Source organism: Panthera leo, chromosome E2 (assembly GCF_018350215.1).
Source record: "Panthera leo isolate Ple1 chromosome E2, P.leo_Ple1_pat1.1, whole genome shotgun sequence".
Lineage (NCBI taxonomy): Eukaryota > Metazoa > Chordata > Mammalia > Carnivora > Felidae > Panthera > Panthera leo.
The window spans coordinates 56,805,019-56,820,639 of NC_056693.1; the positions used below are offsets into that span (position 1 = coordinate 56,805,019).

General features: G+C 59.8%; 1 protein-coding gene across 4 annotated transcripts in view; it reads left to right on the forward strand.

The window, feature by feature from the left end:
- OSGIN1 (oxidative stress induced growth inhibitor 1) overlaps positions 1-15,621 on the forward strand; it is a 32,034-nt gene extending 16,413 nt beyond the window's left edge. Inside the window, exons 2-7 of one of the 4 annotated variants that reach the window (XM_042919821.1) lie at positions 2,153-2,251; positions 8,816-8,920; positions 10,229-10,365; positions 11,165-11,356; positions 11,623-11,714; positions 14,324-15,621. In XM_042919821.1, coding sequence (XP_042775755.1) covers positions 8,854-8,920; positions 10,229-10,365; positions 11,165-11,356; positions 11,623-11,714; positions 14,324-15,272 — 1,437 coding nt within the window. In that variant the 5' untranslated portion in view covers positions 2,153-2,251; positions 8,816-8,853 and the 3' untranslated portion in view covers positions 15,273-15,621. Of the gene's footprint in view, positions 1-2,152; positions 2,252-5,163; positions 5,266-8,815; positions 8,921-10,228; positions 10,366-10,944; positions 11,076-11,164; positions 11,357-11,622; positions 11,715-14,323 lie in introns of those variants that run through there. The other 3 variants (XM_042919819.1, XM_042919818.1, XM_042919820.1) reach the window with 3 other exon arrangements.

Sequence of the window (15,621 nt, forward strand, 5' to 3'; positions counted from 1 at the left end):
AGCCTGCGTGGCCCTGCCACCAGACAGACAGATTTCATTCCGGGTCCCCTCTGCCACCCCCGTTGGAAACAGTGGCCTTGGGCAAGTCTCCCTGGGTTTCTTCATCTGTAAACTAAACTTGTTGTTGAAAATATTTGCCCACCCCCTGGTTGTGGGGAGTCAGTGAGATAAGGTGGTGGCAAAGCTCTGTAAGTGGGGAAGGCAAATATTAGCTCTCCTGTCATGTGCCGGAAAAGCCTGGTCCCGTTGTGCCAGGGCAGCTGGAAGAACCCGGTCACAGTCCCACTCTAACCGCACGCCGTGACTTGGGTCACATCTTACATTCTCTGGGCCTCAGCTTCCTCACCTGTAGCACGGGAAAATAAGAGTCCCGTGCAGACTTTTCTCACTGGACTCGTGTACTGATTAAACGCATCCGTCCCCGAAACGCCTTACAGTGTGGGCACCTCAGAAAGAGGGTGACTGTGGTGGTAGGTAGGCCCTTCGGGAGAGTTCCCGGGCCATGCCTCTGTGCTCCAGGCAGGAAGGAGACTTTGTCCCTTCCTTAGTTCATGGTCTTCCTTTTCCCCCGGAAGGGTCCAGACTCTGCAGTCCCAGCCCCTGGCTCAAGCCCCAGTTCTGTTGCTCATGCTGTGGGCCCTCAGGCTCAAGACTGGCCTCTCTGAGCCTCAGCTGCGCGTAAAGCACTTTCTGTCCACGCCTGGAGGTGCCTGGCCAGTGGCAGTGCTCTGGGAGCCGCCACGGGGAAAAGGGAGGCGGAAGGGCCAGAAGCAGCCCCTGGGAATAGTCCTAGGACCTTGTGGGGAGAGAGAAATCGCGGTTTTGACAGGGGATCCTCCCAATTCAGGACCCCCAGAGGAGTGCCCCAAAGCCAGCCTGTCCTCACTTCCACTGGTTCCCCGGCACCCAAGCACCTGCAGGGAGCTTGGGGGAGGCCCGGGGGGCGGGGGGCTGCTGTGTCTGAGCTCCTTCTTACTGCTGGGCCCCTCCCTCTGCTGTCACCACCTTGCAAGGCCAGTGCCCAGATGGGAGAACTGAGGCTCAGAAGGGAAACGCCTCTCCCAAGTCACCCTGTCCGGCTGCTTGCTGCACTGCGGACGCCCGATGGGTGTGATTCCTCAAGGACTGAGAGTGTTCCTGGAACACGGCGGGACTTTCGCTGCTAAATCCAGGAATGTCCCGGTTTGCTTGACCAGCCAGCAGCAGGTGCCAATGTCCAGTAAAAGCCTAAAAAGGGCCACATGCATATGCATTTTCCAGATGCCATACTAATCACGTAAAAAGAAACAGGTGAACACTATTTTAATGCTTTGTCTTATTTAACCCAAGATGTCTAAAATATTCTCATTTTACCATGTAACCCATATAAAAATGATTGAGACATTTTCCCTTCCTTTTTTTTTTTTTTTTTATTGTACTATTCAAAACCTAGTGTACTTTATGCTTACGGCTAGATTTGCCAAATAAAATAGAGGCTGAAATTAACTGAATTTCAGATAAACAATGAAAAAAAATTGTTTCGTCTAAGTGCATCCTAAATATTGCATGGAATGTATTTACACTCATAGCTTGTATCTTATCTGCAGTTCGGTTGCCTGGGGGCCTGTATTTGTGTTTGCTACGTCTTGCAACCTTCATTTCAGCACATCTGGATCTAGGCGCTCATATTCCAGATGCTGAAGGGGACGGGGCAGGTGTGGAGGGGTCGGGGCACCCAGTGGAGTCCCAAGAGAGCCAGTCACCCAGAGTCAACCTCCACAGACCTGCCTTCCCTCTCCATGGTCCCCAGCCACCGTCCCCTTGTCACCCGTGACATTTATCTATGTCTTGGCCAAGCTTTTTGGAAGCAAGTCAACACATTCTATTTCCCACAATCTCCTGGCAGATAAACAGGCGACGGGGAAGAAAGTCCACATCTCGCCCACAATTCTCTGTATCAGCAGATTTTCAAAATCCGGAAAAGGGATCAGGGCTAGCGGGGGCCACAAGGCAGGTCAGGAGGAAGGACAGGCCAGACCCAGAGATGGGGGACCCGGGCGCCCACCTCCTTCCCAGGCTTTCCTTTCTGGACCCCGAACCTCATTCTCGCCCCACGTGGGCTGAGATGCTCCAAGTGGGAACCTCTGACCCGGGGTGTCTCTCTCTGCCTCAGTTTACACATCCAAACACACTGGAAGTTCCAGACCAGAGCCCTGGGATGGGGAGGTGGAGACGACGAGGCGGCCGGGCAAAGATACAGCCTGCAGCAGAGGTATGTCTGTGGAAGCCACAGTCCCCAGGCTGTCCCTGGGCTCCTGGTGCGTGGACGGTGCCCGTTCAGAGTGTCAGGGAGCGTTAAAACAAGACCACGGCTGGAACGGCCACAGCCTTTGGAAACAGCCACGGCCCAGAGAGGGAGGCCACAGCCAAGGTCACACAGCACACCTACAAGGGGCTAGAAGCCACCCAGGGAGCCGCAGCCCAGAGCAGTGGGTTTCCCGCTGACCCCCCCCCCCCCCCAACCTGCTATGTACCGTGTCATATAGGACCCGCGGAGCACTGCTGCTCAGGGGCCCGGGACTGTGGGTGCCATTTTCCCGTGGGCAAAGCGAGGCTCCAGGGGGGCAGTGCCTTAGCAGAAATCACCCAGCCCGGGGGACTGCGCCCAAGCCCAGCACCCAGCAGGCCATACTCGGTGCAGCCCAGTCTGGCCCATCATGCGATCTGTGGGGCCCGGTGCAAATTGGAAGAATGAGGGACCCCTCATTCAAAAATTCACAAGAACTTGGGGCGCCTGGGTGGCTTGGTCAGTTAAGCGTCTGACTTCGGCTCAGGTCATGATCTCACGGTCCGTGAGTTCGAGCCCCGCGTCGGGCTCTGTGCTGACAGCTCAGAGCCTGGAGCCTGCTTCCGATTCTGTGTCTCCCTCTCTCTCTGACCCTCCCCCATTCATGCTCTGTCTCTCTCTGTCTCAAAAATAAATAAACGTTAAAAAAAAAAATTAAAAAAAAAAAAATTCACAAGAACTTTATTTTTTATTATTACTTTTTCATGTTTTATTTATTTTTGAGAGAGAGAGAGACGGAGTACGAGCCAGGGAGGGGCAGAGAGAGAGGGAGGCAGAATCCGTGAAGCAGGCTCCAGGCTCCGAGCTGTCAGCGGGGCTCGGACCCGTGAACCACGAGATCATCACCTGAGCTGAAGTCGGATGCTCAACCGACTGAGCCACCCAGGCGCCCCTAATAAGGATTTTAAAGCGGCGACAGCAGAGCTTTAAAGCAAGCCCAGGGCCCTTCTGAGAGTGGGGTCCCGGGCACAGGGCACATACCCAGGAGCCCCCAAGGAGGAGAGCGCAGGCCGGAGGCAGGGGCTCCCCTCAGGCGTAGCCTTGTGGGGCCGCCTTCCCAGTTCATGACCCCTAATCTCCTCCCTGAGCCTAGGGTCTCCCTTCTCAGCCTGCTCTTCGCGCTGCCCCCCAAACCCTCCACCCACCCCCAGCCTCCAGCCCTCCCTGTGCCAGCTCGCCTCTCTCCCTCTCCCCCATCCTCTCCTCCCCCCACTCCGTGGCTTCTGTCGGTCCATCTGTCCCTGGCGGTCTCAGCGGGACTCTGTATCCTCAGAGGTTGTCTTTCATTGGTGGGATGCCACACTCTGTCCCCAGTAGAGCCTCACAATCTGACCTGGTCCCCGCCCTCCTCGTCCCCCCACCTCACCTCCCTGCGCATACCCTGTGCTGTGCGAACCCCAGCCCCAGCCCCTGTGGCCACCAGGACCAGGAGAGAGACATCACCTCGGGCACAAACTATAAGGGGCACCAAAGCATTCCATGATCAAGACCCATGGGTCTTGTGTTCCTGCAGTATTTTTAAAAATCAAGAGTAACGCCAAAAATCCAAGATGAGGAAACATAGCAAGGTTTTAAATGAAGACAGCATCAGTATTCTGATTTTTCTTTGTGCTCAGGCTCCAATATGGCTCGGCACGGTTACAGATCCTGTTTGGTTTTGAAATTGTAATCTTTTGTGTATCCTTCACGTTTGGCATTGTTTTTTGATTTTTTAGGTTTATTTATTTTTTTAAAGTGACCTTTACACACAATGTGGGTCTCGAACTCACAACCCCAAGGTCAAGAGTCGCACGCTCCTCCGACTGGACCAGCCAGGCGCCCCTAGGTTTGATTTTCCAAAAAACCTTGCACTAAAATACTATTTTCTTCATCACTGAGTGTTCTCGGTGCACCCTTAAATTTTGCACGCAAGGCGAGTTCCCCCTTGCCTGCCACAGGCCCCTCCGGCCAGGAAAGGATGAGGGGGCGGCATTCACGTCAATAATGAAAATCACAGCTAATGTGCACTGAGGTCTGTGGGCCAAATAGTGTCCCAACCCTCCCTCCCTCCCTCCCTCCTTCCTTCTTGAGCGCCTACTGTGTGCAGAGCAGCATTCTAGATTCGGGATAAAGCAGACACAGAAACACTCCCCTGCCCACGCAGGACCCACCTCCTGGTCTGGGGAGACAGACGATGAAATAATAGTAAGGGTCAGCAAACCGTAAGGCGTGCAGAGAAAGAATAAGGAAGAAAGGGGGACTTGAACTAGGGAGCCAAGGGTGACATCGCTTACATACCACGCCCAGCCCAGGGGGGAAAGCCTGTTAGCCAGCCCCGTTTCTGGGATGAGGAAGCTGAGGCAGCTCGCCCAGGAAGTGGCAGAGCCCGGGGTCTCATCATGGGCAGGCTGATGTCAGGAGGTTGGTCACTGGGTCGGGTGAGGAGGAGTGGAGAACAGCCGGGGTGGGGGTGCGGGGGGGCCACCAAGTGCAAGCAGGGTGTGTGGCTTTCTCCACTCCCAACACAAGGGCCACCTCCAATTTTGGGAAGGCTGTCTTCCCTCCCTAAGAGAAAAGGCCAGGCTGGCTCGGTTGGGGGTCCCTTGGGGCCTCCGTTTACTGACTGAGCCCCAGGGGTGGGGGCCAGCCTGGCCACCCCCACCCCCACCCCCGCCCTGGCCGGTGGGGGCCCTTTAAGGCCGGTCCTGGGTCTGGTGCAAGTTCATTCATCCAGGGGCCCCTGCTGACTCACGCTTATGAAAGTGATTTTCCTGGCCCCGCCCCGCCCGCCCGCCTCCTCCCAGCCCGTGAAATACCCTCGCCTCCCTGACTCGCACAGCCTGCTCGGTCGGGTCCCCACGGGGCAAAGGCAGCCCGCTCCCCAGTGGCTCTGTGACCCCGGCCCTCCAGGCGCCCGCCAGGTCAGGCTCCCCGGGTTCCCTGCAACGCCTGCGGGTCAGGTGAGTGGCCTGGGGGCGGGAGACAGGGGCGCGGCTGGGCAGGGGGGCTGGCAGGCCCCACTAAGGAGCTCTTCGGGCCGCCGCCGGGTTCCTCCTCCGCCCCTGCAGGCCATGACCATCTCCAGGTGCCTGGCACCCTCCGTCCCCACCGCCGCTGTCGCCGGTCCACGTGATGCTGCTCTTGGCAGGAAAGAGGCGTGGTCAGCCCGGCGCGCTGCCCGGCGAGGCCCCTGGGTCCTGCAGCCAGGCTGCTGGGCCGGGTGCTTCTCCCGGCCTTCCGGGCCGCCCCGGGGGGTCCCCAGCACTTGGCGTCTGACAGAAGGTTGGGGTGCTGAGAACCAGGGGTCTGGGAGCCTCTGAACTCCTGGGGCTCAGGAGGGGGAGGCTCCAAAGGGAGGGGGTGCAGGGGGTGTGCCCAGGCTGCCGGCAAGTGGCCCTTGTGTCGAGGGACCCCCCTCACCTTCACCCTGCCCCGCAGCCTCGTGTCACTTTCTTGGTGGCAACTGTCATCGTGCAGTCTTTTCCCCGGTTATCCACGGGCAGGCCTTGCACTCGAGGCCATCATCTCGGACATTCCCCAGGCAAGACGGCGCCTCTGTGCCCCGGGGTGGGGGGCGTCATCAAAGTCAAATGAGCAAAGGGCCTCCGGAGGTGCCCAGTAAGTGCGGCCGAACTGGTGCCTCAGTGTCTCCGAACAGTTTTAAGCCTTCCTCCCCCGGAAAGTGCCTGTGCTACAAACTTCAAAGAAACATCATTTACAGATGCCATTATTTCCATTCCTTTGATGCCGATTTGCTTCTGGGAGTTAGAGTCAGTCTTTCATGGGAGCTTTTTTGCTGTCCAGGCAACGCGGGCGGGGGGGGGGGGCACTCAAAGAAAAAGTTAACATTAAAAAGGTGCCCATGCCAACACCACAGCACTAAAAAGCATAACTGGGATGGGTGTGGTTTCAGGTCGCCTGCTGTCAGTAGGCAGTGTGTGCCTTCTTCCAAGGTCATGAGAGCTTTTGGCTGCTCAGGACCTTGGGACGCTGCACAGGAGTGTCCCCTGGGTCGTGACCTCACATGGGTGGCATCCAGAGGCCGCTGGGAGCCCTGGACTCGGATCCCAAGAGCCCTGGTGGTAACTGGGTTCCTCCACCTTCCGGGAAGCACAAGAAGAGGGCAAACGAGGACTCGGGGAGTGCCCCTCTTCACTGGGGGTGGGGACGCTCAAGGGACAAGAGAGGGGACGGGCATGCCCAGGGCGGGCTCGGGTCCCTGGGAACAGGTTGCGTGCTCGTTTCGGGGGGTTGTGGAGGGTCTAGGTGAACCCAAACCACGGGTGCCAAACCCTCATTCTATCACCCACTGGCTCTGGGGCATGGCCTCACCTCCCTGAGCCTCAGTTTTCACATCAGTGAAGTGGGTTTGCACGAGAATGAAAGTTGCTAAGGCACAGCTTTCAGCAAGGACATCACCTGGGTCCCTGTTGTTCCTGGGGACAGTCATGAGGAGGGGTGGGGCCCTGGGGCTGTTTGGCGGTTCCGGGAGAAAGTGTTCTGGGAGCTACAATCCTGTTCCCCAGGGCCACCAGGCTCACCCGGTGCCCAGCGGTTAGTGAGACACTGCTCCCTGCCAGCTGGGAACGTGGACCCGTGGCCTCCCTCCCCACCAGCAGTGGGGACAGGGCAGAAGGATGAGCCCGGCTGGGAATGGCCCCCGTCACACTCCACTCTGGAGAAGGGCTCGCTGGCCTCAGCTTGACTATCTGTAATATGGGAGCGAGCCTAAGAGTACGTATGACAGTGCATGCTGCTAATTAAATAAGAATCAAATTAATGTGGATAAAGTGTTTAGAACATGCTTGGTACCTAGCCAGCTCCATAGAAGTTCAGAAGTGTTAGCCTTTTGTGTCGTTCTTGTTAGTGGGGGGGGGGGGGGGTCACCCGGGGTCACCCCCAAGTCCTCTCCCCTGGGCCCAGCAGCGGCATGGAAGGCTGTTTTCAGGGGGCCCGAGAGCACCGAGGAGGGAGTCCCTGACGTGCCCCCTGACGTGCCCCTTCCCGCCGTGTGACTCCGGAGACGTCCTTTAACCTCGAGCCTCCCTTTTCCTGCCAGGTGGAGGTGACACGGCTCACCTCTCAGGGCCTGCCTGGGAGTGGGGGCTGCTGTTTCTGTCACTGTGCACGCATCAGAAGTCGTATCCTGGCTCTGTCACATTCTGTCGGCTATTCACGGTTTTTTGGACGAGTGTGAATTAGTCGCCCACTTTTCCAAATCAGAGAATGCACGTAGAAATCCAGATTTCTGCCTTCTACGGGAGAATTCTGATGGCAGTGACCCTGGGCCCCCCTCCCTGGGGCCATATGACCACCCACTCACTTTGTACGTGTGTGTGACCCTGTGACAAGCCCCGGGTCTCCCTGGGGCTGGCCGGGGTCACGCGTGGTGCACCCGGGCAAAGCCTGGCACCAGTTAGCCCTGGGTTTAAGAGGCAGTTTTGTGGCACTGAGCGACCTGTGCGTCCCCTCTGGGCTCCAGTTTACGCATCTGTGAAATGGGATCATAACTGACAGAGCTTTCTGCGTGGGGCCGTATGAGCAGAACACGGGAAGGAGCTATGCCGGTGCTAACGGCCACCCATTCCTGACGCACTCGTGTGGGTGATGCCTTGGGGCCCTCAGGACGGCAGGGTGTGGACAGTGGGCGAGCCCGGGGGCCCCTCTTAGCTGGGTTTGGGGGACGTGGAGGGAGAAGGGGAGTCTGGAGCCTCCTCTGCACCTGCAGCGTCAAGAACGGGGTCTGCGTCGCTGTGAGTGATGCGGGCCTGCGGCCAGCAGGGGGCGCTGGTGCTCCAGAGACCAGCCAGCTTGGAAGACTTTTCTCCAAACCTAGTTCCCCAGGGCAGGGGCGGCGGGGGGGGGGGGGGGGAGCAATTCTCCACAAGCCCACCTGTTCCAACCGAGCCCCCTGGAGCAGGCAGTGAGCCCTGGTCCTTTCTCGGCAGCACATTTTGCTCCAGCCGGTGCTTCACGGCCATCACCTCACTGTGTCCCCCAACAGCCCTACTGGGTGGAGACTGCTACTCCCACTTTATAGACGAGGAGCCTGACCCAGAGAGGTCCGGGAATGGGCCCCTGGTCACCAGCTAGGAAGCGCCGTGCTAGGGCCAGGTGATGGCTCCAAAGTCCACTGGCTGCTCAGAGACCTGAGGGCTGGACCGGGGTGGGGGCGGTGGCTGTCACCACGTTGTCGGCCAGGGCTTGCCCCTGGGTTGAGAAGAAGAGGCCTTGCAGAAGGTGGACGGGAAGCTTTGGGTGTTGTCACTGCCCGCCGATGAGATGGGGCGAGTGGGGTGCAGCTCAGATGTGGAAGTGACCAGGTCGGGAGAGGGGACTGTTTGGAACGGAGCAGGTGCGAGGAGGGGAGAAGGAGCAGGGGAGCGGCATCTTGACTGGCCTCAGGGAGGATCTTGGACTTGACCCTGAGGGCCAAAGGACAATACCCCGTAGCTGGGAAGTGCCTGCATGACACCCAAGGCTCACCGAGTGGCCCTTCCTCTCCCCCAGATCAGCTGCCGGCTCCCAGCCCCCCACCAGCCCCAGCCATGAACAGCCGCAGGAGGGACCACCTTGGCACCGACCGTTCGGAGCCCCTCCCAGTCCTCATCATCGGTGAGTGCTGCCCGGGGCAGGGGGAGGGGACACGCTGAGCCCCTAGAGTGGAAGGTCAGGAGCCAGGCAAGCCCAGGCCTGGCCTTTCTTTACCACCGTTGCCTTTAAAATCGGCCACTGAGTTGTATGGAAACCGATTTGACAATAAATTTCATATTAAAAAAAAATAAAAGTTAAATGGAAAAAAAAAATTGGCCACGGAGCATTCACCGTGCGCCTGATGAGGTGCCCAGCAGCTTATAAAATGCCGTTCCCGTTCCCTGTAATCCCTCCAGGAACCCAGGGGGCCAGAGCAGAACCATCACGGAGGTTGCCCGGCGAGAGCGGAGGAGGGGGGTGCAGGGGGGAGGCCTGGTCCTAAGCCCACGACAGGCCCTGCGCCTGGCCCTGTGCTAGGTGCCCGCATGAGGGGTTACGGCTGAAGCATGTGGTTCCTGCCTCAGGGCTGCCCAGTGGGAGACGGGCGGCCCCTCCCCCGTGCGAGCCGAGATCCGAAATGGCCATTTCTGTAAATCAAAAAGAGTTGAACGTCAGCGATTTCATGCGGTTTGTCCTAATTCCACACACGAGTAATCTTCTCAGCAGCACAAGATAAGGAGGAGGGGAAAGACCGATAAGAAACGATGTCACGAGGTTAAATGCCCAAGAAGTGCCACGCACAGGCGGTGTGAGTCATTCAGGCCCGGGGAGCAGAGACCCCCCACAGGTGGCTCCGCACCCCTCCTCCGCGCCCCTGCTCTCACCCCTGCAGAGCACGGGACAATCTGTGCCCTAATATTTTACTCGTCTATGTGACATCCCAGACGGTCAGCTCTGGGCTAACGGGACTAGTTCTTAGTGGTCTTAGAATCTCCGTCACGTTGCTGTGTGACCACAAGCAAGTTACTCAACCTCTCTGAGCTCCCGCTCCCTCCCGGGATGAAAAGGGGGAAAGGGTAGCGTGCACCCACGAATGTTATCGGGAGAGAATGGGGGCCGAGGCACGCACGACAGGGCCTCGTGCGGGGCCCGGTCCGGCGGGGGGGATCGGTCAGTTTCCTATTATTCGGTTGTTAAAATCCCTTGACACATCACAAGTGCTAGATAAATGCCAGCGATTGTCGTGAGAGTAGTACGAGAGTACAGCGCCCGGCGCGTAGTAGGCTCTCAACGATCGTTCAGTGCTTCAGTCGCCATTGTTACGCACAGTGGCCGGCTCGGCTAACGGCGGAATAGACGTTCTGTTTTTACGAACGAAAAGCCAATCGATTGACAAGTCAGCTCAAGACCAAAGCCCTCGGTACCTCTGACCCCACCCTGTCTCCTCAGGCAACGGCCCCTCAGGCATCTGCCTGTCCTACCTGCTGTCCGGCTACACCCCCTACGTGAGGCCAGATGCCGTCCACCCGCACCCGCTGCTGCAGAGGAAGCTCGCCGAGGCGCCGGGGGTCTCCCTCCTGGACCAGGTGGGCCAGAGCTCTGGGGATGGGGCAGGGGGCACGCACACCCTGGGGAAGCGGGGCAAGAACAAAAATACGCGGTGGTTAGACCACAAGACCACGTGAGGAAGGCGAGCGGCCACAGGGGCCGGCGCGGAAATCGTGCCAGGAACCAGGGCCGTCTTTCGCGATCGGCAGCTGCGACACCAGCTTCCCTTACGTCCCCTAGACCAGCGGGTGTAAACCGGGGGATGATCCTGCTCTCCAGGGCCCCCTCGGCCATCCCCGGGGACAACGTCGGTTGTCACAACGGCGGTTACCCTACACGCTCCCGCCACAGAGCGCGAGCCGGCCCCGCACAGTTGAGAAATTCCGCCCTGGGTAGTTCATTTCACTAGCCCCTGCCCCAGGGAGCTCACCAATCCTCCATCCACGCCCCTGGCCTTCCAGAAGGCCGCTGGCTGGCCACCTCCTCCTCCCAGCATTTTCCCCTCCTCCTAGCCCCTCCCACCCTCAAGCTGGTGGATGAGGAAGCAAGCTGGCATTTGGTCTAGATCGGCATCTTTCAAAATGCCTTCTACAGGACACCGGTTCCTCAGAGAAGACATTCCTACTCCAGGAAGTCTGAGAGATGCTCGGGTTTGGCAAAACTACAGGGAAATTCGGCTGCAGGACTTGTCAGAGCCTTTAACATGCTGCCGTGCCTTTATCTCCTAGTGAGAGGCAGCACTTTCCGGGTCTGTCTGGCCACCCTGATACTAGGGTGGGAATGCAAAACCGGGCAGCCTTGGTCCAGTGGCTCCTCTGACCCGTGCACCCCCTCCAGGACCTGGATTACCTGTCTGAAGGCCTCGAAGGCCGGTGCCAAAGCCCCGTGGCCCTGCTCTTTGACGCCCTCCTGCGCCCAGACACAGACTTTGGGGGAAACATGGAGTCCGTTCTTACCTGGAAGCACCAGAAGGAGCGAGCCATCCCCCACATGGTCCTAGGCCGGAACCTGCCTGGGGGGGCCTGGCATGTGAGTGGGGGCCGGGAGAGGCGGGCGGGGGGGATCTGGGCTCAGTCTACCCGGAGTGTCGGAGAGATTTCCTCCCAAAGATTAGGACTCTTCCATTTCCTGCCTATTCCCTATTCCCTCCCCCTCCTGCTCTACCCACCGCCCCTCTGCCTCCCTCCCCACCTGCCCTTTCTGCCCCCTCCCCAGCTAAGGCCTCCCACCCCCTGCCGACCTGCTGGGCTAGGGGCTAGGAGAGGCCTGGACCAAAGGACTCCTTTTGCCCACAGTCCATTGAAGGCTCCATGGTGACCCTTAGCCAAGGCCAGTGGATGGGGCTCCCAGACCTGCAGGTCAAGGAGTGGATACGCAGGAAGCGGAGGTGAGGCAGTTCTGGAAAGCCCCGGAGGGTGAGGAGGGCGGGGTGACCCGGGCCTGCCCCCATGCGGAGCCCAGGAGCCAGAGGGAAAGGGGCTCAGGGCCACCAACGCCGCCCTTCCTCCTGCCCGGGGCGGGACACTGAGGCCCCGGTGGCGAGAGGGCCGCCCGGGGCTGGGCTCACCCCAGGACTCCCCCCCAGTCCTCCCGCCTGGCCCACAAGCCTCTGACGGGGGGCCTGGGCAGCATCCCAGCCCCTGTGGGAGGGGGACAGCTGGTCCTGCCCTGGGGCTCCGACCAGGCTCCTCTCACCCCCACGTCCCTGCCTGTCGCTAGCCCATGGTGGGGGGGGGGGGGTAGTTCTGTCCATCTTGTTTCCTGCTCCGTCGTGACCTCCCTGCACGCTTCTGACCATCCTGGGGGAACAGCTCATTCCCCGAACAAACAAGTCCCAGCCCCTGCCCTGCCTGGGGAGCGAGGCAGGAAGTTGCCCAGGGCCTCGGGGTCGGAGGGGGTCGCCGCGCGGGTGGTGATGCCCTGTCCCCTCCGCCCCTCACAGGCCTCTTGTCTCCCACCCAGCCACCCCGTTTCACAAAGCCTTTGTGTCCCTGCAGATTTGGTCGGAAGACACCCAGGCTAGCGTCGTGACGTGTTAACAGACAGATGGGAACTTAGGTTGTAATTGTAGGCGTGCCCTTTTATAGCCTACTTTTCTTTCTTTTTTTTTTTCTTTAATGTTTTCTTATTTATTTTGAGAGAGAGTGAGAGAACGAGTGGCGGAAGGGAAGAGAGAGAGGGAAAGAGAGAGACTCCCAAGCGGGAACTGCACGGTCAGCACAGAGCCTGGCTCGAGGCTCGCGCTCACAAACCGTGAGATCGTGACCTGAGCTGGGATCGAGAGTCGGACGCTTAACCAGCTGAGCCTCCCAGGCGCCCCTCCTTTTATATTCTACTTTTAAGTTTAATGCTCTGGCCTCAGGATTTCACCCCGTGAGGACAGTGTTCGTAACCAGCCTTTTACATGGCCACGTAATATTCCCAATTCAGCACTTCTCCGCCTACTCCTGTGACTATTCTTACTCACAGCGGGGGCCCTGAGCTGAGGCGGGGTGGGGGGCGGCCCACACCCACAGCAGGTGCCTTCCCTACCCCTGGGCTGCTGCTGCCACGGTTCCTAAGCCCTGCCCGGTCCCGGCTCGCCTTCTGTCCCACGTGCCCTTCTTAGAAGGAACCCTGGAGGTAACACCTCAGGCCCATTCTTTGAAACCATTTTGACTCCGAGAAGGGCAAGTGACAAGTCCACAGAAACAGACCCCAGGGCTCCGGTTTCAGAAGCAGGCTAGCGAGCTGGGCCACGAGGCACAGCCTCGGGGGACACGGCGTGAGCTCAGGCCACACTCGGTCCCGTTGGGGGAGTCACAGAGGATTCTCCTGCAGTGAGCGCCTCCTTAACGACACGCCCACACTCGGGGAAGCTGGCTCCCCTGAGGTCGCACGGGTCGCTGGAGAGAGGAGCTGAGATCTTGGCAAGCCTGTCCCTCAGCCACCCTCGATCCCGGCCCTGCGGTCACTGCCCTGGGAGGGGCGGTGATAACAGCGACGACAAGAGTAACAATGCTGCAATAAAACAGTCTCTCCTGTGGCTGTGTGTGCTGGGGATGGTGCTCAGTGCTGTACCCGGGTTATTTTTTACCCGGTTATTGTCTACTGAAGTATACAGCCTACTTACAGAAAGGGCGCAACTCAAAGGCACACAGGCAGAGGAAATGTGTCGAAGCAGACACACCTGCATTTCAGCTGCCCAGAGTCAGGAACTAGCTTCCCTGCCCCCGAAGGCCTCCTCATCCTGGTCCCCAGTATGGTGACAGTTCCCATCCCAGACCCCTTCCTCCTGCCCGGGGGGGACCTCTCCTTCCCCTCCCACCCCGTGGATCAGTTTTCCCTGTTTCTGAACTTTATAGACATGGAATCCTCCCGTTATTTTTTTTTAAACATTTTAAATCTTTATTTTTGAGAGAGAGAGAGAGAGAGAGAGAGGCAGAGCGTGAGTGGGGGAGGGGCAGAGAGACACCGAGACCCAGACTCCAAAGCAGGCTCCAGGCTCCGAGCTGTCAGCACCGAGCCCGACGCGGGGCTCGAACCCACAAACCGCGAGATCGTGACCCCATCTGAAGTCGGACGCTCAACCGACTGAGCCCCCCCAGGCGCCCCGGAATCCCACCATATTTACGTGGGTCGTTATTTAGTCCTTGGGAGTGATAACAGTGGCTGCGGCTTAACCTGTCACTTACTACCTGTCAGGTTGTTTCCTAAAGCTTCTGGTCACATGACCCTCTAACCCTCTCTGCAACCACATGAACTAGAACCACCACCACCGTCCTCCCCGCTGTGTAGATGAGGACACTGACGCACGGAGGGCTTCAGGCACAGAGCTCACCGGCAGCAGAGCTGGGATTTGAACCCAGCCCACCTGACTCTGGTGGCCACACTCTCACCCCGGCCCTCACCGCAGCCCACCGCTGGCCTGGTCACCCCCCCCCCGATGGCCCCTTTGTGGCCCCCACACCCCAGTCTGCCCTCTGACACCCCCGCTTCCCCAATCCTTCCCTTCAGAGGCCTTCGCAATAGCCGGGCCACGGCTGGGGACATCGCTCACTACTACAGGGACTACGTGACCAAGAAGGACCTGGGTCGCAACTTTGTGTCCGGCGCCGTGGTCACGGCCGTGGAGTGGGGGACGCCTGAGTCCGGCGCCTCCGGGGGCCGGGAGCCCAGCCCCCTCTTCCAGGTGAGCGGCTTCGTGACCACCGAGGACCAGAGCCGACGGCCCTTCTCCCTGTGCGCCCGCAACGTGGTCCTGGCCACGGGCACATCGGACAGCCCGGCGCGGCTGGGCGTCCCCGGGGAGGCCCTGCCCTTCGTCCACTATGAGCTGGCGGCCCTGGAGGCGGCCGTGAGGGCGGGCGCGGTAACCCCAGCCTCCGACCCCGTCCTCATCGTGGGCGCGGGGCTGTCGGCGGCCGACGCGGTCCTCTATGCGCGTCACTGCAACATCCCCGTGATCCACACCTTCCGCCGGCCCGTGGACGACCCCGGCCTGGTCTTCAACCAGCTGCCCAAGATGCTGTACCCCGAGTACCACAAGGTGCACCAGATGATGCGGGAGCAGTCCATCCTGTCGCCCAGCCCCTACGAGGGCTACCTCAGCCTCCCCGAACACCGGCTGCTGCTCTTTAAGGCCGACCGCCAGGCCGTGTTCCAGGACCGCGACGGCCTCCAGAAAGTCTTCGGGGTCGCCCTGGTGCTGGTCCTCATCGGCTCCCACCCCGACCTCTCCTTCCTCCCCGGGGCGGGCGCTGACTTGGCCATGGACCCCGACCAGCCGCTGAGCGCCAAGAGGAACCCCATCGACGTGGACCCCTTCACCTACCAGAGCACCCGCCAGGAGGGCCTGTACGCCGTGGGGCCGCTGGCTGGGGACAATTTCGTGCGGTTCGTGCAGGGCGGGGCCCTGGCAGTGGCCAGCTCCCTGCTGAGGAAGGAGGCCAGGAAGCCACCCTAACACCCGGCCTGGCATCCTCGTCCCCAGGCCCTAAAGAGGAAGGGAGATTACACAGCCCAGCTAGACACCCCAGTGAGCGGAGGGGGCCTCCCCTGGCGGGAGAAAGAGGGGCCACGAGCCCATGCAGCAGGCCTCCCCGATGAAGATGAGTGGGGGACCCAGGCAGTCTGCGCGCAGACCAGTGCCCGGGCCGGGAACAGAAGCCGCGGGCCGGCGTAGGCTGGGATCTGGGGTGAAAGCCGCTGGTACGAGCTGGGGTCACCAGGGCCGGCTGAGCACAGAGCCAAGAGGACTGCAGGCCTTGCTCCTTCCAGAATCAGGTCCCAATTAAACCCAGTGCCTGCCTCCA